The sequence below is a fragment of the Folsomia candida genome, unplaced genomic scaffold (assembly GCF_002217175.1).
Source record: "Folsomia candida strain VU population unplaced genomic scaffold, ASM221717v1 Fcan01_Sc009, whole genome shotgun sequence".
NCBI classification, from domain to species: domain Eukaryota; kingdom Metazoa; phylum Arthropoda; class Collembola; order Entomobryomorpha; family Isotomidae; genus Folsomia; species Folsomia candida.
Window position 1 is genome coordinate 1,105,729 of NW_019091201.1, and position 20,855 is coordinate 1,126,583.

The 20,855-nt window shown below is 39.4% G+C and overlaps 1 protein-coding gene across 1 annotated transcript; it reads left to right on the forward strand.

The window, feature by feature from the left end:
* Positions 1-3,527: 3,527 nt before the first annotated feature.
* On the forward strand, positions 3,528-17,015 carry LOC110853905 (toll-like receptor 6). The gene is made up of 16 exons (XM_022102259.2): positions 3,528-3,925; positions 6,161-6,974; positions 7,056-7,982; positions 8,075-8,143; positions 8,253-8,719; positions 8,803-8,951; positions 9,046-9,102; positions 9,181-9,273; positions 9,386-9,755; positions 9,864-10,286; positions 10,361-10,450; positions 10,540-10,926; positions 11,017-11,203; positions 11,274-11,412; positions 11,525-12,012; positions 16,352-17,015. Exons 2-15 carry the CDS (start codon positions 6,708-6,710, stop codon positions 11,974-11,976), a joined length of 4,077 nt encoding a protein of 1,358 aa, XP_021957951.1. The 5' UTR covers positions 3,528-3,925; positions 6,161-6,707; the 3' UTR covers positions 11,977-12,012; positions 16,352-17,015.
* Positions 17,016-20,855: the final 3,840 nt, after the last annotated feature.

Genomic DNA, 20,855 nt, shown 5'->3' on the forward strand with positions numbered 1-20,855 from the left:
TCAGGTCCCAGGAAGGGAGATGCGAATTAACAATGCGTTCTATTATTGTAATCCTCGTTGTGAAATTGCTTCAGCCAATTTACTTGCAATCCATTCCATTTAGTTAATTTTGAAAATTTCTCAAAAATTTAAATCAGGCAAACCACAAACAAATCCTCTCTCCCATGACTATTCCTTCATCCCCTTTTGTCATCAGGATTATAAATGTATGTATGCATACATAATTTCGCTACTAAATAAATCTAAAAGTAATATAAACAAACCAAAAATGGTGTCAAGATTCATTCCCCTTTCGCCAAACTTTTTACTTGTTTCCTTCCGAAAATAAGAAGTGTCAACCAGGCCAAAATTTGCATCTCGCGTTTCTGTTTTTATTAGGAAAAGGGTTGACAGTGACGGAGCAGAACTTCACTTCTCTGTGCTCAACTTTGTAAAGGAATAATCAGTGGCCGCGGAACCGTGGGGACAGAGGGACAATGTCCCCACGATTATTCTATGTCCCCATCATCTCCCCATCTTATATAAACCCCTCCCTCCCCTATCCTACAAAGTTAATGCCCCCAGATGTCCCCACGGCTTCCGCGGCCACTGGGAATAATAATAAGGAAGGACAGGGAACGATCCAATCAGAATTAGAAGAAAAAAAATCCACTCTTTCTCTCCTCATGCCTTAACTTTTTCTCGTATTAAATTTGTCTTCTTGTGACAAATTCCATTCGTCTTTTGTGGTTAACAATTTTATCATCCGCAGCCCAACGTTGGTGTGTGTGTAATACGCATCAAATCTGATTCGACTTTTACGAGACTATTGACTGCGTGCTGCTTATTTAGCTGACTGACTTTTGGTCCACGAAAATTATCCCAGTCTTGTTGTTGTTAGCGTTTGACTTGACATGTCACAATCACAACAATAACTGACTGACTTAGGGTACAATTTTGCGAATAAATAAAATGTGAATGTTGGCCGGTTTTTGTCATCCTCAAGCCAGCAGCATGTCTCTTCATCGTTTGTTAGTATATGAAGTCTGTCTGTCAGATTCATCTCAATCTCCTCGTTGCGTTGCGACTGCTGCTTGGTTAGTGGTTGGTTGAATGGAGAAAGAAGAAATTGAGCACAACAGAGTTGAATCAACTCGCTGCAATAAATTTAAATGTAAATGATACATTGTTTTATTTCGTTTTATTAGCTGTCATGTGTGTGTGGCACCACTTGCGAGGCGATGGTGGTGTTGCAGCAAGCAAAAGCTCTAGGAACATTATGGTTAATTCAAATCTGAATTAATCAAAAGGTTCTGTGCCGTGCTGTGATTTGGTCATCTCGACTTTTCAGAGTAGAGATTGAAGTTGTACAAGAGAACGCCAAGGATCAAATGGGTAAGTACTTATTTTGGTTGCGAAACTCTTATTTTACTAAGAGTTGCAGCTTAATGATAAGGAATCTCAAGTATTTCAATCACATTCCAATCCACCAGATTTAGCAGATCTAAAAATGAAGACACTTTCAAGTAATGTTCAGTGAGAAGAAATGTGTTGCTTTTTTGACATTTTTGTAGCATCAATACGCACACGCTTGTAATGTCGTTGGATTTGGAAGAACAAGAAAAACGTGCCGATCATAATGAGCTGTGAAGGAAAGTCAGAAAAGTGTGAACACGGAAATTCTTGCTCTCTGTTCCATTCCATCGTGCGGTGACTTGTAAAGATTTTCCTTCTTTGGGTTTTTCTTGTTCTTATAATTTTTCTAAAAGTGAAAGAGCATTATTCAAGACCATTAAGAAAGAAGGAAGGAAGCAGTATCACAAGCCAACCCAAAATTTCCAATGAAGTTTCACGCAGTCAATAGTCATGAGGGTGGCTCATTCCTTATTCTCGTCCTCCTTGAATGCAAAAGTCTCTCAATGAAGTGGAGTACATACATATGTATTATTGGTGAACATAAGAAGAAAATGAAGCCAGCAGATTATTTCATTCTACACAGAAGAGATGTAGAATTTCTGATAAATAAAATATTTATATGTGAAAATGAAGTCTCATACGCACAACTAGACCTATGTAGTAGGTACAGATTGGAGTATATTATTCTATTTGTTTAGTTGGGTCGGACAAGACTTCGCAGTCTCAACATTTATTATTGTGGAGAGAATATTATTATGTGCGTGGATGCAAGTGTACATACAAAAGACCTTCGTTCGCTGCCAGGTCCACATTGTGTATGATTGTTATTGTTAGAGTCGAACTGTACCGATGGATGAATTGCGATAAGTATGCGATGTATAAGAAGCATACACGGATAAAATAAAATAAACTGATTCATGGATTGATAGTTTCACCATATGGATGAAATGACCCGATGCTGAGCCTTAAACCTACCTAATTGCACTCTTTGACTTGCCATTCAACATTTCGAGTTTCATACAAATTCAAAGAGAGAGAGGGACAAATTTAAGAATGGGATAAAATAAACTGAAGCTAGATGTATGTATGTATGTATATACCTCCATTATTGAATGTATGTTGTACTACTAACGTGTAAAGTTTGATCCAGATGTGCGACAATTTCTACAAAATACTGCATATTCGATGTGTAACGGAATTTTGCGATGATATGCAAAATTATAAATTACTAATTTATGATTAGTTGGTACTTATTGAATTTTTATTTTTAATAAAAACTCGTATCTATTTACTTCACATTTGATGTTCAACTGAATTTTGTTATAATGCGCAAAATTATGAATTACTAATTTATAATTAGTTTGCCAATACTCATTGAATTTTCATTTTTATTAAAAACCCGTATCTATTTTTCCCCTCATATTGATAAATATTATCCAATTAACATTTCCTATATACTTTTACGTGGCTATTCTCTCTCCTACTTCGCACTACGTCTCCACTTTTCTAAATGAGGACTTGACAACAAGTCCAGCCTCCTCAACACTCCTTCTCCCATGAGTGAATGCATACCTTCCAAAATTATAACAAGGGTCCCCTCACCCTTCTTCTTCCTTCCCTACACACCACGTTTTAAGAAGTCTCACATGCACATATAAATACGTACAGGGACACAGCATGCCTCGCTTATTCGAAAAATATCATCCCAACGCAGTGCACCATCACATAATGAAAGTGTGACTAACTAAAGAGGGAACACAGACCCCAACTGAACTTTGTGTCGGTTCCTATTTCAAATTCGAAATGAAATGTGGATGGATGGATGGATGGGGGGAAGAAGAAAGAGTTCCTACAAGTCGTTCACTTTGTATCCAACACGTTACTGCATCGCATGAAAAAAAGCTAACCAACTAAGGCATCCATTCCTTCCACATGCAGGGCGTACTTGCAGTGCATCAACATTTTAGAACGTAACAAGCCTGCTCCAACAACCCGGAGACTCTTCAGGGTATTGAAAAGGCACTGGTTTCTGTATATAAGTACGGTTTTTGTCCAACTCTACAACACCATACCACAGTTTCGAAAGGCCCTCAGTACAGGATTGGAACTTTGGTGGGATGGATGAATAGAAGACCAGAGAATCCATAACCAGCAAACCTTCCGTTAAAGCAGCAGCAGAGAGAAGGGAGCGAATTGAACAAATGAGACTGCATCTCGACTCGAGAGTTCAGTTTCTGTAAAGCAGTCGTTGCGAAAGGACGTACTGCTCTTGGTCAAACGACTTGTTCAAACGAGTTTTCATATTTACAAGAGAAGAGTGGAATTTGTTAAGGAAAAGAACTCTGAAAATCTTACTTTTGAAATTTACAAGGTTTTAGAATAAGGAGTGGAATGTGAATAAACTGAACTTTGGTATTTGAACTGATACAATTTTGAGACAGTAAAAATGCGTGAAAATTTCATGTTTTCTGCTATCAAGTGAAGTACGTAAATTGTGCCGGAAAACTGTAAAACGGATTTTGAGAACGAGGTAAGATACACCTCTTCCTTAAAAAAACAAACATAAACTTGTGCATAAATTCTTCTAAACACGAGTCTCATCTCCCTTAATGAGTTCATATTAAAGTTGTTAAAATTCTATTGTTGAACAACTCATCCGATTTCTAGAGATTCTCACCTTGCACCAGTTTATTATTAGGGTTACCATAAATTATTTACCTGTGAAATTAGAGCACTCAAGTCTTAAAACATTCAGAAAAATGAGACAAGCTTTAAGCAAAACTAATTTTGTCAAGAATTCAATCTTTCTGATCCACATAGACCAAGGCAGGCAGGCACTTTGCTGCATCTTTGCTGCATCCAATATCAAATTACATTACAAAAGCAGCTCTCATGGTCGAATTAATTAGCCAAAGTCTTATCTCGTCTCAAGCCTCGAAAGTAGTCGTCTTTTTCTTCTTCCCCCACCAACAACGTCGTGAAGTAAAATGCAAGTTGAAAAAGGCAAAAGTAAATCAAGCTCATTTGTCAGTCTCTCTCAAGTCCATCCACCAACTAATCCAAATTCAACAAACTAAATGAACCAAGTGACTTGAATTTATCAATATCACCAATCAACAATCAACTAAATACACTACACTAAAATCCAATCTATTTAGTATTATGTGCACACACAGGCTTAAATAGTTTCTTTTTTCAAGACACACGCATCTTCTTCTTATCCGCTTAAATATTTAAATAGCCTTGACTAGAACTTATCAATTCCAATTTTGAAATTAAAATTCCCAGAAGAAGCAAACAAGATTATTCTAAAACTATTATTCTAAAACGATTATTATTCTAAAACTATTCTAAAACGATTATTCTAAAATTATTCTAAATTAGTCTAAAATTAATTAATCTAATTAATCTAAAATTAAATCATTAAACCATTAAGATAAGAATTTTTAAAGACAAATAAAACAAATTGTTTTGAAAGAAAGCAAAACACTTGAATTTATTACGTTCGTTTAAAAGATTTTGTGGTAAAACGGTTAACACTGTGCAACGACACAGTTTTTCCATGTTGGTTTGCTGGTTGGTAGGTCTCCCATATTTTGTAAAGACACCTCTCAAGTGTCTCAAGTTGGATGGGCAGATTGAGTGTAATGTTGATTCTCGATTGTTGACTTAGCTGTCATGTCAGCTCCTTCGATGCTACGTAAGATTGTAAAGAGAGATTTCTGATGTTGAAAATTTCCAGGGCTATGTACCAACCAAAAAGTTGAAATTCGAGACTTCTGAGAACGAAGCTTGTCGATAGATTTACTTTGTTTTGTATGTCTACTGACTGACTAACTATTAACTATTCTTGAGACTTGTTCGTCGGCATGCAGGGAGGAAGATATAATATCAAACTAGCCTCATTTATATACATATTTCAAAGAACAAGAAGACAGTTAGGAGAGATCCAAGGTTTTTAAAAACCGGATAAGATATGAGATGAGACCATAAAACAAAATGATCGTAACTACTTGGTTGGTACTCATCGTCCTCTCACCACCACCACCGGCTCGTCGTAAATAGGCAGGGAATTTTAGACGCAATGAAACTGATACCAAACAGTTTGTCCTGAATTATTGTACTTATTGTGTTTCTTCCTTCAAGATTTATTACCCAACGCGGAAAGAATCGAGTGTGTAACGTGTCTAAATTTTTAAAAATTTTAAATTTTACAAAAAAGTAAACATTTCTCACAAAAAGTTCATGCAGCTAGTTTTCCATCTATCCATTTTCTTCTTAAAACATTACAAGGCAATCCCGTTACCTAAATTATATGGTGCACCATGAAAATTACGACCAATTCCACTCTGAAATCATTTTAACGTTGCTCTCATTTAAAATCCAGTTGGTTTGTTGGTCGATCTCAGAAGAAGTTGAATAAGAAGAGGAACGAATATTGGTAAAACAATTTTTACGAGGAATGAGATTGATTGATTTTTTGGAGGTTTTCCTAAATGTTGTATGCATTGCGTAACCTGTTCCCATGCATGTCTCAACATTTCAACACATTACACTCCACTTTTACAAGTAGGGAATTTGTAACGTAACTTTTTTTCAAGACTTATAGTAAAAAAACTATTTTAGGTAGTATCATCATCTTCTTTTTCGGTATCACTTTCCTCCTTACTCATACCTCGTGTCATGCGACATTGATGAGTGAAACTGAGAAAATGTCATTAATTTCCTTCAAATTTTTTATTCCTTTTTTTTATCCAAATTCCAGGACGTTTAAGACTCGTCGTCATTTAACTCCCAGCTTTAAATCTCCTCACAGCGAAATCATCTCATTATTGTTCTTCTTCTATTCAAAAAGACAAGAATCTTCCCATGCAAAGAAGAAATCGAAACGACAAACGAACCAAACCAAACCACAAAGTAGTAACAAATTTAAAAAGTATTATCAACAACAAGAGAAATAGAATCAAGTGAGAAGGATCTGTTCTCTGTCTGTGCAACGCAAATGAGAAGAAAAGTTTCCACGTTGTGTGAATTTGTGTGACCGTGTTCACCGAGTTTTTTTCAACTGCACTGAGCAGTAAATTTTAAAAGGGACATTCGGAATGAACGATAGTGCTCTCGTAGTGGCAGAGGTGCTTCTTTCCAACAACTTTAAAAAAACTTCCAACAGCTCATCATCCCAACAAAGGGTAGCACCAAACGGACGAGAAGAGACCAAAGGTAGTCGTATTGTATGAAGTAACAAAAGTGGAAAAGTCTCTCGCTTCTTCTTCCCCTCCCAACCAATCTTTTTGGATTTGGGTCCTTCGAAAATGAGGAGAACAAGTGAGAAAGTGGGCATCATGGCTCAAGAAATGGTGATTTATGTCCTTCTCATGTCCACCATCGCAATCACATCAGTTCGTGGGAAACACCTTGAAGAATGTGAACGCTCATTTGGCCAAAACAATGGCGACGTGTCGCTCACGTGTCGACTGAGGACGATCAATAGCGAATTTGATAAGACAAACTTCTCCACAATATCGGGAGATTCGGTGGTTTCGTTGAATCTGGAATGCTCGGATGTACTGTTTTATCAGGTAATATTGCATATTTTGTTTGATGTACATACACATATTTTTATTGGGAGCGAGGTAAACAATCCACCTTCAATTTATCAGAGCTCCCTGCAAGCTGGAAGTCTCTCCCATTTCACGAGGTTGGGATCCCTTCATATTGAACACTGCAAATTGAGCAGGCTGGGAACCTCGGTCTTTGCCGGATTAGGACTTCTCAAGAACCTCACAATTCGCACGCATAACACAGCCTGGCCAGTTTTGAGCTTGGATATTGCATCCGGAGTCTTTGCACATTTACAACACATTGAGAAAGTTGACCTCTCCGCGAATAACATTTGGACCTTTCCCGATCGTCTCTTTTGCCCTGCAAAATCCCTCGAGTACTTGAACGTAAGCTTGAACAGGTTGCAGGATATTAGCGACCTTGGATTCAGGGATAGGGACGATACCAACAAGGAAAATGGTGGTGGGCCATTTGGAGGGTCAGAGTGCCGCTTGGGGCTGAAAGTCGTGGATCTTTCGTACAATCGACTCATCCTCCTTCCCCCCCGAGGCTTATCTAAATTGCGATCTCTGTCTCAACTGTATTTGACTGGAAATGAAATCTCAGTCGTGGCGGATCGAGCATTGGCCGGACTCACCGAGTTGAGCGTGTTTAACATGGCAGACAACAAGGTGGTCGCCCTGCCAGAGACGTTGTTTAAAGATTCGAGAGAAATGACGGAAATCATCTTGAGCAACAACACGCTAAGTTCGCTGCCACCCAAATTGTTTAAGAATTTGCAAAAGTTGGTCGTTCTCGACCTCTCGCATAATGTGTTAACCTCGAATTGGATGATGGGTGGGAGATCAAGCAGCCCGATAAGTGATGCAACTTCAAATGATTCCGCAACAATGGAAAGAGAGCCGACCACGGCCGTATCGACAACCACGGCGATGAATAATGGGACATCCAGCGGTATATTTTCGGGACTAATTCGCCTCGTTTTGCTGAACTTGTCGTACAATCGGTTAACGAGACTTGGAGCGGTGAGGCGACATTCATTTTAAAAATTATTTATGAATCCACCATTGGATAGCGAAAGACAAGTTTGAATACATTTTATTTTCCACTTTAACAGGAACCATTTCAAGATCTTTACAGTCTCCAAATTTTAAATGTGGAACATAATGAAATCCAGACGATTGAGGTAAGAAATGAATTTAACTTACCTATTTTGCATCATCATCATCTTTTCGCATGCATATTATCAAACAACATCAACAAATGCATAACCATTCGCCCTTTTTACTTTTCAGCCCAACACATTTTCCTCCATGAACAACTTGCACACCTTAATTTTGTCCCACAACAAATTATCCTACATCGATGCGACTGCTCTTAACGGGCTGTTCGTCCTGAGTTTACTTTCCCTCGATAACAACGCCTTGACCGGCATCCATCCCACCGCTTTCTCCAACTGTTCCTCAATGAAAGATTTGCAATTGAATGCAAACGCTTTCACTTCAATTCCCATCGCAATTCAAAATATCACCCTTTTGCGAACCGTCGACCTCGGAGAAAACCAGATTGAACAGTTATCCCCCAAGTTAATTGGACTACCAAACTTGTACGGTCTTCGTCTCACCGGAAACAAGATACAAAACTTGTCAAAGGATGACCTCACCGACTTGCCAAGCTTGAAGGTTTTGAACATTGCTAAAAACAAGCTCAATTTCATCGAAAAAGGAGCACTTGACAGAAACACGCAAATTCAAGCTATCCGGTAAATATATCACTCGCCCTTTACAAAATTGCATAACTTGTTCGTAAACAATTTTCATAACGATTTTTTTCGCCATGATGCAGATTCGACTCGAATGCATTGACAGACATCAGCAACATCTTCGTCCAAAGCATCAACCTTTTAATGCTGAATGTCTCAGACAATGCATTGACATGGTTCGACTTTGCCCTCATACCACCACAAACGCAGTGGGTGGATATCCACAAGAATGGTGATTACGCAATTACTAATTAATTAACTATGCAAACACCAAATTCAATACGCTTCAAAGAAAATTCTGAATCAATGGGTTGTATAATTTTTAGAAATTCAAGACTTGGGCAACTACTTTCAAGCGAGCAACCTTCGTCTCCAAACTTTAGGTAACTTTTTCCCAAGACATAAAATTAATCAAATTAAAAGTAAAAGTCAAACTAAACTTTTATTTATTATTTTACTAGACGCCTCGTTCAACAGGATCACAAAAATCGGTCCCAATAACATCCCCGACAGCGTGGAAATGCTCTACCTCAACGATAATCTCATTTCTGTTGGTGAGTAAAGTACTGTTTAAATTACTTACATCACTCACTTACATAACATCGTTTTGTCATCCTTGAGACCCAATTTAGCCAAGTTATCATTAATATTCATACCCTTCTCTAGTGGAGCCACACACATTCTACAAGAAAGCCAATCTCTCAAGGGTCGACATTTTTGCCAATCAAATTGAAACCATGGACTTCAAAGCAATGCAACTCGCACCCTTTCCAATGAACAAACCTCTCCCAGAGTTTTACATTGCGGGGAATCCAATCCTCTGCGATTGCAACATGGAGTGGTTGCAGCGTCTCAATAAATTGGACCATTTGAGACAACATCCCAAAGTGATGGATCTGGACAGCGTGTATTGTAAGCTGGTCTACAACCGAGATAAGTTCTACGTCCCTCTAGCTGTTGCTGACCCGTCGCAATTCCTGTGCACGTATAAGACACACTGTTTCGCACTTTGTCATTGTTGTGATTTCGATGCCTGGTGAGTAACTTTCACTTATGGTGCTCATAAATATGTGCATATTTCATTGCATAACTTGTCATCAAACTTTGCATTACGAAATACTAATGGCTTGACTCAAATTTATAGCGACTGTGAAATGACATGTCCAAATAACTGTACCTGCTACCACGACGATACTTGGTCTGCTAACATTGTCGACTGCGCTGACAAGGGTCACATTTCCGTTCCGGCGAGAATACCAATGGATTCAACAGAAGTTTACTTGGATGGAAATAACTTTGGAGAATTAAACAGCCATGTTTTCATCGGGCGAAAGAATATGCGAGTTCTATATCTGAACGGAAGTTCGATTTACCGAATTCAAAACTTGACATTCTCCGGATTAAAGAGATTAGAGATTCTGCGACTAGATTCTAATGAGTTGACAACGCTCAACGGTTTTGAACTTGAGCCATTAGAATCAGTGAGGGAAGTGTATTTGCAAAACAATCGGATCGAATTCATTGCCAACAATACTTTCACCACGTTGCGTATGTTGGAGGTCTTAAGGTAAGATTATCGCCTCATTTGTAGCCTATCTCTTAGCTAACTAATATTTAATGGCATTCTCTTTGGTACAACAGAATTGACGGAAATCGATTAACTCGCTTCACCATCCACCAATTCTCACATAACCCTTACCTTATCGAGCTTGCCCTCGGTAACAATCCATGGTAAGCAATCTTTATTCATGGAGTTGCATTTTAGTCTCATTTCACCCCTTGTACACCATCATCACTCACCATAAATGATTATCCTTTAGGTCCTGCAGTGACTGCGACTTCTTGTCTCAAGCCGCTCCGTGGATCCAATCCAACGTTGCTAAACTGATGGATGCCCAGAAAGTGAATTGTCGCCTTAACGGGCAGCAATTTTCCCTCGTGTACATGAATGGAACCAAGTGCTCGGAAATTACGGCATTGTCTGGTGCCGTCGAAGCTCCAGAGACTTACCTCCCCCCCTACTTTCCACTCGTCCTCCTCACCATATCCGCCATCGTGCTGCTCATCGGCTCCGTCTTTGTGGCCGTGTGCAGAAAGAGAAATTCTCTCAGAATCTGGGCCGTTGGAAAGTGCCCTTTGAACCATTGCTATCAAACAACTTTGGATGATGATCACGAAAAGCTGTATGATGCCTATGTGGCTTACAGGTATGTAATTAATCACATTTTCCCAGATTTCGTATGAGCAGAGCATACATAAGACTTCCCCAACTATAACAAATGGCACTATTTGCACAGTGTGAAGGACGAGACATGGGTCAGTCAAGTGTTTGCGAATGAACTTCAACAACAATGCGACAAGCCGTACAGGCTGTGTCTGCATTACAAGGACTTTCCTGTTACGTCGTATATCGCTGATACCGTTCTGGAGGCGGTCGAATCGTCAAGAAGGACGGTGCTCGTTCTCTCGAAGAACTTTCTTCAGGTATGTATTTGCATATAATTTTGTCTCAATTTTTTAGACTCGATCATTAATTTCTTACTTATTCGCGCAGTCTGAATGGTGTCGGTTCGAGTTTAAATCGGCACTTCATGCCGCCCTCCGCGGAAAAAAGAATCGCCTAGTCGCGATAACTTTGGGAGATCTGCCCACCCGTGACCTGGACCCGGACCTTCGCGTCTGCCTACGTTCAGGTGAGTCTCTTCTTTAATCTACATTAATTCTGTCTTAATTCCATCAGAGTATAGCGCATCAAGTAATCATTATTACTCAAAATTAATCCACATTTTTTCTCCACTCCTCCAGCCACCGTCCTCTCCGCGAACGACAAACTATTTTGGACCAAGCTTCGCTGCGCTTTGCCCAACCCTCGAGCTTCCTTCACCAATTCTTCGCGAACATTAACCCGACCTGGAAGTGGGAGCAGTGTGGCGAGTAGTGTTAGTAATAATTACAACTGTTCCACTGGAGGGTCCACCCTCCCGCTAAATATTAATGTGAGTAGTGCCAGTGTCTCTAATCATCACACGTTAAATAATCATCACCACCACCATCACCACCATCAACAGCAGCCCCACCTCCATCAGAACGGTGTCCTTAATGGGAATGGGACACTTCCCTCGTACCATCAAGGACAACAACATTCAGTGTCAGTGCCAATGTTTGTGCCCCCATTTCCCCCACCGAATCGTCCCCCGCCTCCATTCCCCGCACCGAGGCGTCCCCCACCACCCACACCGGCTCCGTTATGGGCGTGACAATTACAATTAATTCCGGATTATCATTACTTCCAGGTAAGCACATTATTACCGTATTTACTTTCACTCAGACGACGAGTCGTATGAATTACCGCAGCTGTCGTCACACACTTTGGTTACTTCTTGTTTTCACTTTTGAATGCAAATTCTTTAATTAATTTCCTTTCCCTTGCTTTCACCATGACGCATTCTTCACCGTTATTTGGCTCGACTTCAATATCTCCGAGAGAGACGATGGTAGTGGTGCAATGATTGCCATTAGTTCCACTTTCTCCTCCTCCCTCGCAGTTCGAAGTATGCGTGCTCTTCTTCATGTCTCAATTTCCTGGGAGCAGCCAGAGTCATAAATCTGGCCTTGGAAGTGAAAGCTTTCCCACTTTTTGCTTTATCTCGCCCTTTCAGCTCCACTTACATTTACTTACTCGCACACACACCCCGCGTGACTAGAGCACTGCCACTTTCTCCACAAACAAACACCACATCCTAAACCTTGGATATTCAATTGAAATAGCTCTGGGACAAACACGCCTTAGTCGTTTTACGCGAAATTTAAAGGTTCTAAAATAACCAAGACGGTGGTGAATGAAATGAAATGAGCGAGATTCTTATCAAGATAAGGAAAGCAGCAGAAAGCAAAGTTGTAAAAACAAATGCAAGCTAATTATCCAAGTTAACTTGGGTTTACTAGGTCATAAACTAATTTCATAACAGTCGTTACATGTTAGTGTACTCGACTTCCATGAGATGCAACTTTTCGCAAATTGTTCAACAAACTTTCCCCCAAGATAAAGGATGGCAAGTCGTTAGGCTTGATTTCGTGGGTGGAGGAGAGGAGGAAATTGAAAATATTTTTGACAAAAGTTCTGCAAAAAGGGGACGTCGCTTACCACTTAACTTAAGATTTTTGAAGGTTATTCTTTCCCAACTCTAAATATGAGTTGGTTCATTGACTTGAAAACTTTCCTCCTCCTCCTTCTCATGTCTGGCTGCATAATAATCGTATGAATTTCAGTGACAGGGGAAAAGTACAAAAAGTCAAATTGTAAAAGTCAAAAAGGAAGAACACTCTCTCTCTTTCCCTTCAACACATTTACAATATAACATTTCCACATTTTTCCCACTTAGTGCTGCAGAAAGACAGACATCCACCCACCACGGCCACACCACTTTACTTTATTATCGTTCAGCGAAATTATGCCTTTTCATTTCAGACTTTGATTTTGAATTGCAAATTCTGTAACTTTCTCCGAGGTTCGTGTATAAAGTTCCTTTACACTTTGGTTGGTCGGAAGAGGGATGATGATTATATTATGGGGGCATCAGCATCATGCAGTCTGCTCATTTTTTTCACTTTCCATTAAGTAATATGCAGCTCTTCCAGTTAAAAATTATCAGGGGACTTGAAAAGCCAAATTGCCCCTACGTATAACATGTATTGGTGCCTGGTTGCTGTCCAAAAGTTGACTTTTCATTACTCTCACCAATGTTTTAAAAACAAACAATTTAACTTCAAACTTTGCTCTTTTACAAATTCTGTCGTGACTGCCGTGAGAATTTTTAAAAAAGTCTTGAGAGAAAAACTCAAACACAAATCTCTTTCTCAAACTATTTCCCATTCATGTTGAAGAAGTGGCCTATTCATCCGTAAATTTTATGCAGATTGCGAATCAAATATGCATAAGAAGAAGTAGGCGTAGATAGGCAGCACATAGTTCTATGCACCCTAGGATTTTTTTTTGCTCCTGTGTGAATGAATGCGTTCCATGGCTGGCACATTCAACGGGGAACATTGTACGAAAAATTGCGAATTTCACCTTCCTTCTCACTCACTAGCTCTGAAGTATTCGTATTATTATTACACGGATGGAAGAGAGGATGTTATAGTTTAGTCCGATAATTTTTTTTTCTCCGCTTCTTCTATTCCTATTTTATGATTTCCCTTCGGGGAAATTCGCACAAGAAAGAAAGTGAGTAAAATCAGGCACAAAAGCCTTGTCTGTTCCCCCTCTTTTATAGGAAGTAACTAACTAAAAGTAAGTAGTAACTAGAGCCAAATTTGAAGTCTGAAAGTGTCATTTATTTTTACTCTCTCCAAGTTTTGAAAGAAGAAGTTTTTTTACAAAAAATACAGGGCAGGAAAAGCTACATACAGTTGGCTTTCGAATATCTAGCACGAGTGAAGGCGGATACTTTCTATGCGATGCGATGCAATTTCCATTTAATTTTCACCAATGGCTCATTTATTTTCATGTTCATTGTTCTCCCTCTTATTAGGCAGGCAGTGCATTCTGCATATATCTCAGTCAGCCACCGTAAATAGGTTGGGAGAGATGATTGGAGTGTTAAAATAAGTTTGGCGACGAAAGATTTTTATTTGAACTTCGTTCGTGCCCACTTTTTCTTGAATCAGCAGCAGTCGTGCATACATGGTCAATCTTTTCCTTTAAGAAGGGTACATGTGACGACCAAAAACTGACCAACTCAACCCCAAAAATAAGAGTCGAGGTCCAGATGCTTTTAAGAAATGGTTATTTAACGCAAGCTGCAAAAACAAATGGATGGATGGATGAATGGTTTTCTGGTGTTTGTTTATCAATGCAGCCTCTGCTGACCAAACGAATCCTTATCGAGGGAAAAATCGTCGACTTTTATCCAAACAAACCATTTCCATCCTCAACACCATTCATCCATCCATCCATTTCCAATCCTCGTCTCATCTATCTTTAACAAACAAAGTGAATGCAGAGATCGCTCCAGATAAAACAATGACACCAGAATTGGGAAAGAAAGACATTGACACTTTTGGGTTAGAGTGAGTAATACATCGCTTCTACGTGAGAATACCAGGGTCACTTAACACTTGAGGCAGTTAAAAGTTAACTAGGTAGGAATGTACGTATGTAGGTGAAGCAGAGTGAAGGGTACTTTTCAACCGTTCTCAGTCTTCTTAATAGGCCCACTTGAACCATTTTCACGTCCCTACAAGGCTCACACATATGCCCCTTGCCGCCGCTATCACTGTTACAAGACGAAGATAACTGTCGTGTCTTATCATAATAAGGAGGGAATAGAAACAGACAATAAAAATGACACGGTATAATAAGCCTAATAAGAAGAGCTTCTCTCTCTTCCCAGCAAGTAGAGTGAAGCAAACTTTCTAAATGACACTTGAATCGACAGAAAGAGTGTTTTCAACAGCCCCAAAATTATAGGTATGTGAGAAGGACATCAGTTCTCAGGTCTGTGTTAAAAGGACAAGAAAAGTTTTTTCTAGAATCCAGGTTGTTTTGCCCAACCAGATATTTGATAGAGGTGAAGTGATATCCAATCCAATGATCCAACAATAGAGATGCCCGAGTCATAGGAGAAGCAGATAAGGATAGATAAGCATATAGACGAAAGGACAAGGTGGTGGTGTTAGCAAGTAAAGTAAATGATACGCTATTACCCACCCACTCTAGAACTACTACTACTTCTCGTAGGAAAGGGTTGCCTCTTCTCCTCCTGGTGTAAAAAGTGAGTAGAAGAAGATCCATCTTATCCTCGAGGAGACCTGCTTTTCATCCGAGTGGTCTTGGTGGTTGGACTGTGTAAAAGGTATTCTCGGCCAAATAACCATCGTCGTCGTGGTATTATGGGAACCCATTCGTCCAGAATGAGAAAAAAGGGAAGGTGAATTGGATGGGTTTGGTTCCTTCGGTTTCAACAACATTTTTGAAGTTTGAGCACTCAACAGAAAAAGAGCGATAAAAATGAAGATTCCAGCAGATTGGAATCTCCTTTGGAGAAGAAGAAAGGGAGGAAGGAGAGCATCGTAATCCTGCCAATGTTCCACCAGTTCCTGTATAGCTGGCTTGGCTGGGTCGAATCGCGTAATAATAATGGAGAACATGGTCCATCTCACAAACACAGAGTTAAACCAAACTATAATTCTGCTGCGAAACAGAGTTGAATGAAAATAATCTTTTACGTACTTCGTTTCTGGATGTCATTGTTGTCTCTGGCTGGATTTTGTCACTGGTCATGTCTCGCGTGCAAAATTGGCAGACTTGGTTTGCTTTATTGAAATGAAAGACATCAAGTAAACCGATCCGAATCTTGGTCAGGTTAGGATGCCACGGTCCACTTTATTCCTTCGCTTTCTACTACTGAAGAAGAAAACGGATACTAGAATTGTGTAGGAATGTAATGGGAATACCGAGAAGTCGGCGATGCAAAATTGTATTGCGATTTTCTGCTTCCTCTTTTATGTACATCTTACTTTGTATGATTTCACTCTCGCTTCTTTTTTTTGCTTATCTCTGACAAACATATCAACCCTTTGTGTCAAAAGGTTTATATAAAAAACTCATGATTTTTCTCTCTTTGTTTCCAGATGCCCGAGTACGAATCACCTGGAGATGAGCTTCTTGGACTAAACGTAGAGTCAGAAATCGTGCTGGAGTAAAACCAAGAAGTAGAAATCCGGACTTACTTATTTACCATTTAGTCCACCACTCATATTCTTAAGTCATTAGAATATATATATAATATACATAATTAATCATAGGTCAAGTACATATTTGCATAATTCTATATATTCGCAGTAGTAGACGTACAAAGTAAAATCACCGATATTTTATTAAGTTATACATATTATTACACATTCAAATACCTACCTACATCAATCTCAACAATGATAATTAAACGTACGTACTCCAATATTCTCCTACTGAACTTTTTGACAATTCAGACTGCAAACTTACTGCAAAAAATTTGTAGTAGACAATATTCTAAGAATCAATTCACTGCAACTTTTACTGCAAACTCGAATCATGCATAGATTTTAAAAAACTTTACAATACGTGTCTGTAACCATTGATGCTATATCCTTATCTCGTTGTAAGAAGTTGTTATTCAGGTCTGTTTGGAGTTTTGGATTTGACTTTATTATCATTGTCATTGTTATGTGATATATACACAACAGTATAAATAAATTTTATGGATTGAGTGAGCTCCCATCCAATCCAGTGAAAAAGACTGTCTTTTTACCCAACAAAGTTCTGCTCAAGTGTGAAATTTATCTTTCCCATATGCATGCATACCGTACCGTACTGCCATCCATTCAATATCCCATTCTCTTAAAAAATGGGGCACATAAACAAAATGAAGGAACTAAATTTCACTCACTCACGCAAAAGACGCGTGCTGAATATGTCAACATTTTTTTGAAAACTTTCCTCCCCAGGAATTTATCAATATTACGGATGCTTCAAAATTTGAAATACATACTCTCCGACTTGACGACAACGTTCCTCCATTTCGTTGCATACTTATGTAATCAAGGAATTTTTTCACATCTCATCTTTTGCAAAACACGGCTCAACTTTCACTACCCGAGAAAATATGTGGGATCGGAATATCATCACGTCGCAGGGACGTACGTAACCGCATACATACATAAATGCCCTGAAAAAGAAGCAGCCACACTTCACTTATCCTCCTTGTCGGTAGCAATCATTTCCCATTTCGGGGAGGATATGAACCAGACTAGAGCGCAATTTCGGTCGTTATCATCATAGACATACCATTATTTCCTCCATTCCCCACTTATATATACGAGAGAGACCATTGCGGCTGGGTTTGATGATCCAAACGTTCCATTCCTAATGTTATTCGCATCATGTTCATATTTTAGTCGAATCGGTCAGCTCCCCATAATCCCCATAAGCAGCCAACCCAACTGACTCGTCCATTTTTGGATTCCGAGCGAGTGTGTGTCTTCTAAAGTGGAAATTGCATTAACAAAATGAATTTTTTTTACGAAACAGCATCATTTTTTGTGTCTGGCCAATACCTACGACAACCATTGAGCCATGGCCCAGTCCAGATTTTTAAGAGGATCATAAGACGCAGTGAAGCATAAAGACTCCCATTACAACAACATCACAACATCACAAAGGACAAGGAACAACACAACAAGGACATCGTCTCAGAGTAAACTATGAAGAGTTAAAATTGCAAAGTAAATTGACCAACAACACAGAAAGAGAGCCAAATCCATAAGACTTTCTCTTTAGGAATTTTGTATCGTGGCTTAACGGGGAAAGATAAGCATTACGGCACGAGTGCATTCTTCATCTGGAGAAAGTGGAGCAGAGAAACATAAAATGCCAAAACCAAACAATCCATTTTCTTCTCCACATTTTCTTCTCCACACACATCCACATATACATATACACATATCCACACATACACATATCTACACATATCGCATATTGCCAATCTTCAATATCTCCACCAATCTTCTTCTTCTGCTGGATGGGACTGCAAAATTCGTTATTTTTTCTTCCTTTATTTTTATTTACGTTTCGCTATAAAAATAAAAATTCTTGAAAAAGTTAAACCTTCTCAGCTTAGCGTTTTCTAGCTTTTCCGAGAGTGGGAGGAGTACGTACAAACAGTGCGTTGACTGGTGGACTACTAACTCAGCAAAAATGTAGATATTTTCCACTTTGCTATTCCATCCTGGTCGGAATATTGGATATGAAAGATGATAAAAGACGGAAATATCTCACTTGCAAAAATCTCGAGTCGAAATCAAGCAAGCGTTCCTTCTTTCCGTCTTCCTACTTGATCGCTCAACATCCGGGTGTTCCAGAATTCTTCTTCTCGCGAGGCGGGGGTAAAAAGCACCCACACACAGAGATTAAGCTGGGACGATGCTGCTGCTGATTTGACTTTTTGACTCATGCCTCTTATCCCTCCCAACCCTTTCCCCGTTTTTGTGTTACACATTAAGATATGCGGGAGGAGGATGGAGGATAGAGCAGCATCGCACAACAAGACAACAAATCCTCTTTGAACTCATTTTTGTTGAAGGCGAAAACGTGTGCAAAACCAAGATATGCAAAATTTAGGAGGATGCCTTCACGCCGAGGAAGAGATCTCTCAGAGAGAGAAAGTGCTGTGCCTTTTTTATGCAAGGTTTCTTATTCCGAATTCAAGGAAATTTGAATGTGTTTCCTCTCCATCCTTTTTCCCCGTCTAGATTCTCCAGTAATATCCAAATATCCGACCAATCCTTGCCGACGTCTTCATAACTTTCAGGAAACTTTTACCCACGACCAGTTTTTTTAGACGACCTGGATACCATAATGCGATACATATATTGATTTCCTCCTAACAGTCGTTGTAATGGCGGCGAGAAAGTATTGGTGAAGACTTGAAGCTCACCATATGTACATTTTGCCCATGTCAAGGAGAGAAAGTAAGGCATCTCCGGCTTTACAAATCCCAGAGGAAACTTTTGACTCTCGTTAAGCCCAGAAGACCCTTGTTGCTTGGTGTGAATGTTTTCTTTCAATTCGTGTCCCAAATGAGGGGCAAAATTTCAAGGTCTCCACCTCCACCTCCACGAAAAAAAGTCAAAAATCACCTCGCCAAAATAAATTGGGCCACTTTCACATTGTCCACCGGACCATTATGCAGTTATCACCAGTGGCCACAATTTGTTGATGGTGATGAGAGAAGAAATTGAGGACAGCTAACCGGGAGAGGAAACCTTGAGAAGAAAACATTAAACAAAAGAAGGCTTTACAATTTCGCAATTTACAAAATGGCATAAATAACCATGAGCATGAAATGAATAGAATTTCTTGACGGTGAAATGAATCTCAGGAGATGCGCGAAAGTCTTCGTAAGGTTGAAAGAATCCGACAAGGAAAAGAAGGTGAGTCAGTCAGTCAGTGGAGCACGACAACAAACATGCCATCGCATTTTATAATGGGAGGAAACATTCAGTTTATATGCAGTACTATAAAATTATATTTATTCCATCCTGCCATTCACTACCTTCTCCTTTTCGTCCTTGTTTGCTCAGCGAGGCAATGGGACTATGTCATGTAATATTTTACATGCCTCAATGCTTACTCAAGGAAAGCGATTTTCGCAAAGGAGGAGCGGATAGACAAAAGCTGTTACTGACAGGATGGATTAACCACGAGGTCTTGGGACGTTTGATCATTCGTATTCCGCAGGAGAAGAGGACAGAAGCCTTAAAAATTGAAAAAAACTTGTATTTATTATCATGTTTGCATACACATAAAGTAGGAAAAAGTTAAGAAATACATAAAATATTTCTTTTTACCGACAAAAAAAAAGCTGCAAAAAGAAAGTAAGTAATCCATAGAAGGACCAGGTGAATTTGTCATTAAATTACAGAACATGTTTCTCATTTTCCAATCCAACACGACATTTCTGCTCTCAACATATTGTAATCCGGGCGTGAATATCGTAGTAAATACGTTCATACCAAGAGGTACAAGACTCATAAAAAGTTTACTTGAGCGTTTCCCATTGTCATTTCTCCTTTGAGAGGTTGTGTGTTTGGTGGTGGTGGTGGAAGACGGCACAGGAATTTATTTGTGGTTGCAAAGGAGTGAAAGCAGCACGGCTACAGGGCCATTCTGCCAAAACTACGCCAAACCATCCACCCACCACCATTCACTTTCTTCCTCACGCTGTATAAATAACAATGGCTCTTGGCTGCTTAACTAGAGAGTCATGGACTTGGCCGTGAAGATACTTTGGCTGCTCATAAGTTACGTGGTGGAAATGTCGCACTTTTTCCAATATGCAAATATTTATTTGCATTGCCTTTAGGATAGAATAGAGCCGTTTTTATACGGAGAAAGCAACTTCTTTGCTGCACGGTACATACATTTATATAATTTCGATCCCATGCCAAAATCGTTCCACTGAATGTGAATCCGATACCGGGTTGGATTTTGGATGCGCTGTGCATCTTTATTATGATCATTGTGTGTGTGCTTATGTATAGTGTTTCGTTCCTTCTGGTTGGCAGAGCAGACCGCTTTCTCTTCTCGACTTCTCGGTGT

Bases quoted from the DNA above. Each gene is read 5' to 3' on its own strand.
- LOC110853905 (XM_022102259.2), top strand. From the start codon at position 6,708: ATGAGGAGAACAAGTGAGAAAGTGGGCATCATGGCTCAAGAAATGGTG. The intron at 9,274-9,385 runs GTGAGTAAAGTA...ACCCTTCTCTAG, and splicing joins CGATAATCTCATTTCTGTTG to TGGAGCCACACACATTCTAC. The intron at 11,413-11,524 runs GTGAGTCTCTTC...CCACTCCTCCAG, and splicing joins TCGCGTCTGCCTACGTTCAG to CCACCGTCCTCTCCGCGAAC.